Consider the following 10668-nt stretch of genomic DNA (forward strand, 5'->3'; position numbering starts at 1 on the left):
TTCCCCGCTAAAAATATTTTTGATCAGCTACATCCAACAAATACCCCTCCCTATGTGCGTTGGTAGTTTGCAGCGGCAACATTGTTATGATTTGACAATTGTACTGGTGGCGACAGCTCTCGAGGCTACGTTTCCGCCCTGGGCCGGTTCGCTCCTCCGTAGAGATCGACTTGGTGGCTACGGGCTTCCCCCGAAGCCACTATATCGACATCGGGCTTTGTTAACACCACCTATTGAACAAATCCTCTGCACGAATCTCGTGACGTCACGGAAGAAGGCCATTTCACCTATTGCCATTGGATATATATAGCAGGCCGACGCGCATACGATATCTTTACGGTATATCCATTTTTTTTTTTTTTTTTTTTTTTTTTTTGCAGTATATCCAATGGCAATAGGAAAAATGTCATTCTTCATTGACGTCACAAGCTTCGTGTGGAGGTCTTGTTCTATAAGTGGTATTGGCTTAGTGCGGACGCCCGATCTACGTAGCACTACTAGGGGGTTAGAAGCACACTACGGTCCTGGGAAGGGGCACGGCCGTCTTAAGAGCATCATGGGGCGCCCCCGGGCCAAGTGGTTTTTCTGAGGCCCTACCTAGTAAATTCTAAAAAATTTTAACTAGGTCTCATTTTCGTGAGGCCCCTCTACTCTTGAGGCTTCCGGGCCGCACCCGGTTGGGCCCATGCGTTAAGACGACATTGAGAAGGGGTTTTTTTTTTCTCTCTGCAGATTTTTTTTCAACCTCAGGGACTTCGGCTTTAATCTCAATGATAACGCACAATTCTTTGAAGTTTGGGCTGAACATCCCTGAGGTTAAAAAGAGAATATGTAAAGTGAAAAGAAGCAACCGCCACATTTGTGCATACAAGGTCTAAAAGGATTATGCATAATCGCCGGTAAAAGTGATAAATGTTGCAAAATTGATCAAACTTACCGAGATGATTGGTGTTTGTGAGATTTCTACAGAGCCGGCTGTTCTAAAAGGGAGAGTTCGATCTATGGTTCTATTATTTCGAATTCGCTCAGCTAATTGTAACTTCCAACTGAAGTTACTGTTAGTTACAACTGTTCTTTCTACATCTCCTTTTAATGGCGACGAAACACCACTCAATCTGTACGGTTCACACACATATACGGTGCACTCAGGGGCGGCTCGAGACAAACCCCCCCCCCCCCCAGACTCTACCTTAGCGGGACCTATTTCTGCCCCCCGAGCTCTCCAATTAAAAAAACTTTTGTTTCAATCGCTTCGTTTTGATGCGTTCAAAGGAACAGCGATATTTTATGTCATAACATGTCGAATTTTTGTTTTTTTTGCGTTTGGCGCTCCTCCTAGAGCGGGCAGAAATCATTTTCCCATTTTTACCTCGGACTTTGACGCCCCTCCAAATTTTTTTTTTTTTTTTTGCCCTTTCACTTCAGGTTTGACGCTCTTCTAGAGCACACCCAGTGCCACCGAGCTGCCCCTGGTTGAACTACTAATGAAGTCTGGCCAGTGATCGGGGGCTCCAAAGTGCATGGGTTTTCTCGTGTGAGCGCATTTTCTTCCCCTCGCGTGACAAGTAGGAACGAGGCCCAAGTACAGGATCCCTATTTAAAATGGTCAGCAAAAAAAAAATAGGTTCCAATTCATTCGTTTTTTTGTTTTTTTTTAAATATTCCTTCAATATTGTTTTTACGAAATACTGTACGGCATTGGTTATTCGATTCTGCGTTTTTAATAGTAAAAGTAATACAAGTCGGGAAGAGAGAGGCATGAATGGCCTCGGGCTCAATATCTTTCCCACATCAGAAGACACCTTCAATTCCTGTAATACTCGTCACAACACAGGCAAACACTTTTGGTCTCGGTGGTAGAGAAATTGTTAGACCGCGAGGGCGATTCCTCCATTATTTTTATTTTTTACTGCACCAAAAAAAAGAGGAAGAAATTGCGTCTCCCCCAAAATCTCCCACAGGAATGAACGAAAAGAGCTCGAGAGAGTATTTTCATCTGATCAAAATCGCTATGTACTGTACGTATATAGGTGCACTACCCGTCGATTCTTTTCTTTTCGAAAAATAACCGTAATATCATATACACTTAAACCTCCAATTTCTTTTCTCCTCTCAGTCATTTTTCATGTATATTTTACAGGTATTTTTTCAAACGCGTATCTTAAAGATATTTTTCTAGTAATGTATGTCTAACGCGTTTCGGCGCATCTTCTCCTTTGACGCCCGGTGCAACTGCACCGGTCGCATTGCCCTAAGACCGCCCCTGGGTGATCGTGTGAATGATCAAATGAGTGGCCATATGAGTCACCAAGTGATTGACCGTATGAGTGGCCAAGTTAGACACCGAGTGATTGACCATACCAATGACCAAGTGAGTGTACAAGTGAGTGATTGACTGTATGAGTGACTGAGTGACTAACCTTATGCTTGAACAAGTGAGTGACAGAGTGATTGTGCGTATGAGTGAACGAGTGATTGTGCGTATGAGTGAACGAGTGATTGTGCGTATGAGTGAACGAGTGATTGTGCGTATGAGTGAACGAGTGATTGTGCGTATGAGTGAATGAGTGATTGTGCGTATGAGTGAACGAGTGATTGACTGTATGAGCGACCAAATGAGTGACCTAGTGATTGCCTATATGTGTGACCAAGTGAGTGACTGAGTGATTGACCGTATAAGCGACCGAGTGACTGAGTGATCGACCGTCTGAATGACGAAGTGAGTCACCGTATGAGTGTCCAAGTGAGTGCTTCAGTGATTGCTCATATGAGTGACGAAGTGACTGACCGAGTGGTTGACCATATGTGTGACCATCATATTATCATTCACATGTTCACTCATACAGTCATTCATATGATTGGCTAAGTGACTAAGTGATTGATCATATGAGTGACTGATCAATAGACCACATGAGTGATTGAACATATGAATGATCTAGTGAGTTACTGAGTGATTGACCATAGGAGGCCGTTCAAGTATTACGTCATCATCGATGGGGGAAGGGGGTTTCCGATTTGCTGACTTTTGATGACAAGGGGGGGGAGGGGGGTTTGGATAATGCTTACGTCATCAACCACCCTTTATGAAAATATGAGTTAGGATTCAGAGCTGGTGACGAAATTTTGCTGACAAGGGGGGAGGGGGTCAAAAATGGCTAAAAATTTGCTTACGTAATACTTGAACGGCCCCATATGAATGACCAAGTGAGTTACTGAGTGATCGACCGTATGAATGACCAAGTGAGTTACTAAGTGATCGACCGTATGAATGACCAAGTGAGTTACTGAGTGATCGACCGTATGAATGACCAAGTGAGTTACTGAGTGATCAACCGTATGAATGACTAAGTGATTGACCGTATGAGTATCCAAGTATGTGATTGTCCGTATGAGTGACCAAGTGACTGACCAAGTGATTGATTACATTAGTGACCCTCATATTATCATAGATATGTTCACTCATACCGTCATTCATACGGTCATTCATATGGTCAGAGAACGAGAAATGTCTTAAGGTAAAGTGTCCAACAGCCTTGATCACTGATAGAGTGACTCAATAGGTCACTCAAGCGCTCATATGGTCTGGTAGGCGAATTGTCAGGGGCGAAATTTCAGTGGCGACATTGTCGGCTGCGAAATGTACCGTGGACGAAACGTGCCGGGGGCGAGATGTTGACGGAACGTCGTAAGTGAAATGTCGGGAGCAGAGTTTCCGTAAACCATCCCGTAAGTGCTAATGCGGTCTTTGTCTCATCAACTGTTCGTCTTAGAGGTATAGCTCCAATTTATTTATTTTTTTCCAAATATGATACCGGCTCTCATTCGCGCCTCAAAGTTCGGAAACTGCAGAAAACGAACTTCAGCCGACCACCACGGTACCTAGAACCTCGATCCTCTAGATGAGAGTCCAGACGATGCCCCCACGATCGCACAGAGGCCCAAAAACCATTGTTGCCCGACAGTTTTTTTGCCCGTTTGGGGCATTTGCCCTGCTCTGCCGAAAATTTAAAGTAGCCTATCGTTCAAGTCGGGTCCCATTTGGTATATATCAGGGGTGGGAAGTGACTAAGTCCATTTCGGAGCAGCTTTGGAGCAGTAAAATTCAGGATTTGGAGCAGTTTTGGAGCAGCAAATTCTGGATTTGGAGCAGCAAAATATGAGATTCGGAGCAGATATTTATAAATTGGAACAGTGAAATTAACAAGAATATTTTCGTTAACCCTCAACCCTTTCCAAAATAAACTGCACTGTATTTTGTTATCAAACATCTTTTCGTCAGCTTGATTTTTGTGTTTTAGGCTTTTGACACCTTGTTTGAAAGAGCGGCTATCATAAAATTTTTTGCACCCGTCTATTTAAGATGATTTTTACTTACTGTGGGCACTATTTGCTGCCTTGAACAGCAGCACTTCAAATGAGCTAAAAAAATTTTATAAGTTTTTAATTTTTTTATACTTGGAAAGAAATTGTTGCAAAATGGGAGAGAATTTCGTAACAATCAACTCGATGTTTGGCGATTCAGCACTCATTATCTGGCGAGATTGGCGATCTGACACTCGCTATTTGGCGAGATTGACGATTTAACGCTCGTTATTTGGCGAGATTGACGATTTAACGCTCGCTATTTGGCGAGATTGATGATTTAACGCTCGTTATTTGGCGACATTGACGATTTAACGCTCGTTATTCGGCAAAACTAGCGATTTAACGCTCGTTATTCGGCAAAATTAGCGATTTAACGCTAGTTATTCGGCAAAGTTTCTAAACTAACATCCGTAATTCGGCGGACATGCGCTTTTTACTCCCGGAATGAAAATTTTTTTCACGAAACATCGGGATTTAACACAATGACAATCGACTACAGTAATTTCTGCTGCTTCCAGTGACGACTTTTTTTTTTTAACGGATACACTCGAATTTGCACTTTAAAGCTGAAAGGCATTGCAAGCCACCTTCAGTTCCACGATCACGGACAATATCGGGGTTTCGCGATGGAAAGCCCAAATTTTTTTGGCGTCCTTTCCGAAATTTCGGGCATACTGAAGCAAAATTCGCTATTTGGCGCAGAAAAATGCGAAAATACGCTATTGGAGCAGGATGGCGCAAGATATTAGTTTTGGCGCAGTGCGGAGCAATTGGCGCAGAGTTCCCACCCCTGTATATATGCAAAATTTGGCGACGATCGATGTAAAATTGTAGATTTGTATAGAGAATACACACACAGACAGAAAAAATCAATTTTATATACAACCTCTGACAATAAAGTTTGGTGAATAGTCGTGTAACATTAACGTAGATGAAATGTTAACGAAAGTTCCCTTACTGTCCTTCGAAATAGTCACCTCCCATTACTATGCACAGCTGAGATCTCCTATGCATGTCCTGGAAACTTTGCAAGAAGTCTTCTTTTGGGATGGAGTTCAAAAGCCTCGTTGGATGTCAGGAATATCGTCAAATCTCTTTCCTTTCAAAGCGAGTTTGAGTCGTGGGAACAGGAAGAAGTCTGGAGGATTGAGATCTGGCGAGTATGGTGGATGTTCAATTTGCACCACCTTCCTTTTTTGTCAGGAACTGTTTGACGATATTGGCTGTGTGAGGGCGAGCATTGCCGTGAACAAGAAACCACGAACCTTGTTGTGCGTACTGAGGTCGTACCCTGCGTAGACGTTTCATGAAACGGGTCAAAATTTCAATGTACCTTGCAGCATTCATCGTCGTTCCCTCAGGTAGAAATTCCTTGTGGATTTTCCTGTTCTCAGTTAAGAACCAACGCACTAAACAAGCACTTTGTAAAACAAGTCTTTCACGGAACACAAACGACGCTCAACTGAACAACGGTGGCGGCAGATGGTCAACACCTGCCGCTACGCATGTGCAGCGTTTTGCTTCGCCACTGTCGCCAGATCGGCCGTTCTGACTTCATTCACCGAACTTTATTGTCAGAGGTTCTATATAGATATCCTTGTAAAAGTACTCATTATCGGAAATGATAAGAATTATTCTCAAGTTATTTATAATAGTCCTTCCACAGAATATTCTCAAGAATATTTGTAATAACATGCACATCATGATAAATAATCTATATAAATAACTTGAGAATAATTCTTATTATTTTACGATAAGAATATTCTTCTGGTAATTCATAATAGTGTGGTCGTTTGGGAGAATATATATATTCCGTCTCCCATCTCTCTTCCCGTCAAGAAGTCAGGGACCCATCCTTGCGTACGTCTGATTCCAATATGCGTTAGGAGGTAGGGGGCAGACCTAACGAAATTTTGCTGACAATGGGGGGGAGGGGGGTTCAGAGTTTTGCTGACGTTTGCTGACGGGGGGGGGTCAAAAATGGCTAAAAAAGCTGCGTACGTAATACTTGAACGGCCACAAAACTCTGCGTTGTCGCCAAACTCGCTGAGTTCATCGCCAACATGGCGCAATTTACAGGGAAATAAGTATTTCGGCTCTAAATAAATTATTTGCCTTGCATAAATATTGTATAAATGCTATTTACATCATTTACGCTCAGAAATTGATGTATTAATCATAAATAAACAGATATTTAACAGAAATATTGTAACAATGAATTATTTACCCCCCCCCCCTTTTTTCATTTATTTATTCATGATTATCATTTTCTGAATTTTCGATTCCCTTCTCCCGCAGAATATTCTCCCAATCTATATTCGGGCTGAGAAGGGGGGAGAGGGGGGACCTCGAAATTATCAAGACGCCTCTGGCCTCGCTATTACTTTCGCAACCGACCCCGAGTCTGGCAAGAGCGACCCTGGTGTGGCCTTAACGTTGTTTATGCCCACATTAATTTATTTGATTTATTTATAATGATCTCCAATCTCTCAGATTAGATGCTGTCGGACATCGCCGATCTAAGAAACTCCGACATCATTAACTTGTTTGAGCCACACTTGATACACGCACACAACACTTTTCGACATGGACCGATTCGTTGGAAATTCCTCAGAAGAACGTTTACGAGGTGCATGTAAGGTGCAGTAGTAGTAGATGTCTGAATGTTCTTGTTATGAAAGTATCGTGTTGAAGGTCTGCCTACTCTCTGCGGAGAGGCTTTTTCAAATGGGTGGACGTCCCGCATTCGCACTTGGAAGTTGGAAAACTACAGAAAACCAACTTCGCCCTAATCCACTGCCACTGACGAGCGTAGGTTCGGTCTTGGGATCGAAACACCATCTGATATGAGAGAAAAATTTTGAAAGATCATAAAAACACAGCAGAAGAAACCATCACCTACGAAGCGAAAAAGAGCAGTTGCAGCGGTGTTAGCCGTTGCAAAGGCAATTTTACCCTTAATAATTTGTCCACCGAATCAAGATATTTACCACAATGCCGTATTACAAAACTAGATCTGCACACAATGGCCGCCCGTAATAACCTCTCAAAATGACCACAGTGCTCACAAAATTGTAAGATTCGTTGAGCGTCTTTCATATTCCCCGATACCTCTCTTGATCGCCTCAGACTAAAATAGCCAAGATGTCGGAATTCGCCTCGTACGACGACTATCTCCGTTCCATCCTGCATGAGCAGGACATCGTCATGCTCGAGGACGAGCAGCAGGCGCTGAAATTAGCGGAACTGAGCCTGTCGAAGTCCAGAAAAATCGTCAGCCGGAACGAGTACGAGAAAGCCAGAAAAGCGGTCGAGGACAAGTTCGCCAACAGACGTCTCTTGTCCCTGAGGAAAAGACCGGTGAGGTGTTCGGTCGACCAGCCCCTCATGAGAGAACTGGCCAACCGAGAGACGGACAACATGGACAACGTGTCGTTTACCATCATCTACCTGCGTGACGTCAATCCCGATGGCCAGCAGGTCTCCGGGTACATCGACTTCGCACACAGGTTGCGTAGCGAACAGCGCAACTGGGACAGCTACTACGCCGGCGAGAAGAGATTCCGGCCGAGGAAGTCTTCCGACCTCAGCCACTACAACTTCTCCACGATGAGAGCCCGCCACAACGAGTCTGCGAACTTCTCGGTCGTCGCCGGTGACGGGTCGGGACTGAGGTTCGTCTGCAAGAGGGATCGGCAGACCATCTTCGTCGATCACGCAGACGTCGGCAAGAACACGTCGCAGACGTCCGTGACTTACGTCAACGATCCCAGTTACGACCGCGTCATCCTGTTCGACCACTTGGTGAAGCAATGAGTCTTCGCGTGAACGTGACTCGGGGCACCCGAGGCTATTACCGCTCAAGATACGCCCCCTATATTCCATATCGATTTGGCCTATAAATCGTTCAATAGGCAGCCAACTCCAGCAAATAAAGAAATAAATTACACACTAGTTCAATAACACTCTTGTATTTATCCACCTCGTATATACAATTTTTACTTGCAATTCGAATTGTTGCACGGCAGCATGACCCCCCCCCCCCCAGAAGGGTGAGGCTGACAGGGCTCCAACTCAGAGGGGCCAGGTTTAATTCTTATATATCTTCTTTTTTTCACATTATAAACTCATAAAGGCGAAGCCCGTGAAAAATCCGATCGAGGGCCCATCAAAGATCCTAGTCAAAGGACACGAGACGATTCCTCTATATACAGTATATTTTTTTTTCTATCTCAATCCATAAATTCTCTGTAGAGGGGACCCGTGAAAAATCCTGGCGTGGGGGCCTGGCTGCAGGATAATCGAAGGAGGGGGCTGCTACTTAAAAAATGAGGGAAATATTTGAAGTAAACCTGCCACTTAAAAACCAGGAATTTTCAAACTTGTCAAGTAGTAGCATGGTATTTACCAGCCCCCCCCCCCCCGATAGGACCATGTGTCAAGACGAATCTAGGACTACCGCTTCCATTCGGGAAAAAAAGTGAGTGAAACAACAGTCAATGCCCCTGATTCCCACTTTTTTAACACCTCTTAAAAAAACTGTTTAGGAGTCATTCAAGTATTACGTCAGTCGATGGGGGGGGAGGGGGGTTTCTTCCCCAGCGCCCGCCGATTTGCTGACTTTGATGACATAAGGAGGGGGGGGGGGTATTTGGATGATGCTTACATCATCAACCACCCGTTTTAAAAATATGAAATATTTTTAATCGCATCTTACTCGGTGCGCCAAGAACGAAAAAAACCTTTCGCTAATTTGTGAGCGCCTGAATTTACATTCTCCCTATTAATAGGTCCTCCTATAGAACCACTCTAGTGATCTCTAAATGTTTCGCGGATCCTTCATGCTCTGGAAATGTCTCCGGGCCGCTTAAGTCCTCGGACAGGCAGGGCCGTCTTAAGAACATCACGCCCCCCCCCGGCTAAGTGGTTTTTCTGAGACCCTACTTGGTAAATTCTAGTAAATTTTAATCAGATCTCAATTTTATGAGGGCCCCGGGCCATGCCCGGGTGGGCATGCGTTAAGACGGCACAGGCCACGGATAACGTGGAAAGATATAGAACCGCACTGGGGCCGCTTAAGTACTCTAAAACTGTGGCACGTGTCAGTCAAGATATCTCTCTAAATGTGCCACGTACCACTTGAGTGTTCTGGAACTGTGTCGCGGGTCACTCAAGTGATCTGTGAATGTGCCCCGGGCCTACGCCAGTGATCCAAAAATGTGCGATCCTGACATATTTTTCTCAACGATCCTGATTTATTTTTATGTTTTAAAAATATTTCTAATTTTTTTTTTAAATTTACAGTTTTTTTATTTTACTCGAGCGGCCGCGGAGCCCTAAGAGAGTGCACACGGAGCACCGGTTGAGAACCGCTGGCTTAGAGGATGGATCGCAATGAATTACTTAGAAATTCTGAGTTCTTAGCTTTCAAATAACATTGAAATTGACAGAAACTGATTATAATCGCATATACACTCGTGTCCATAAATTAAGGATACTTCAGAATCACACGGAAATCGAAATCTAAAGTAAAAATTTCACCTGTAGAATTATCACACACATCTGCAAGAATGATATGCAAATTTCAGGAAGCCACCAGATGATGCCGATAGTACGTCACAATGACGAGAGTGAAAGAGGGGGTATATAAGGAATGGTGGCAAAGAAGTGAAATTGTTCACAAGAGTTCTGTAAGGCGCTCAGTGCCATAAGCGAATAGTTATGACACAGAGGACGCATGTGGATGATTTTTTACGTGGTAGAATTATCGGCTGCCTGGAATGTGGGCGTACTCAGATGGAAGTATCCGAGGAACTTGGAATTGCCCAAAGTGTCATCTCTAGGCTTTGGCAACGATTCCAAGATAACGGAAATGTCAGTAGACGTAACAGTACAGGTCGCCCCCGATCGTCAGCTATCTGCAGCCACGGGTACCACAGTTTCAAGGCAAACCGTGTACAGACGTTTGGGAGATATTGGTCTATATGCTCGCAGGCCTGTCAGATGCAGGCCTGTTCCGCTCACGGCAACTCACTGTCGGCAGCGATTAGCCTGGAGTAGAGAACATGCAATGTGGACATCGTCACAGTGGGCTTGCGTGATGTTTTCCGACGGGTCCAGGTTTAGCTTGCAGTCTGATTCACGTCGGACTTTCATATGGAGAACGCCAGGTACCCGTTACCACCAAGACAACATCATTGGACGACACCGTTACGGTGGTGCAGCATTGCTCGTTTGGGGTGGAATTATACTGGGTTCCAGAACAGATCTGCATGTTCAAACCGGAACCATGAAAGCCCAAAT

General features: G+C 44.2%; 1 protein-coding gene across 1 annotated transcript; it reads left to right on the forward strand.

The window, feature by feature from the left end:
• Positions 1–7509: 7509 nt before the first annotated feature.
• On the forward strand, positions 7510–8181 carry LOC149083664 (cilia- and flagella-associated protein 299-like). The gene has a single exon (XM_089235216.1). It carries the CDS (start codon positions 7510–7512, stop codon positions 8179–8181), a length of 672 nt encoding a protein of 223 aa, XP_089091342.1.
• The last annotated feature ends 2487 nt before the right edge of the window (positions 8182–10668 follow it).

This window comes from Pholcus phalangioides, unplaced genomic scaffold (genome assembly GCF_987345545.1).
Source record: "Pholcus phalangioides strain wild (caught in Gottingen) unplaced genomic scaffold, Ppha-v1.0 ptg000008l_1, whole genome shotgun sequence".
In the NCBI taxonomy this organism is placed as follows: Eukaryota; Metazoa; Arthropoda; class Arachnida; order Araneae; family Pholcidae; genus Pholcus; species Pholcus phalangioides.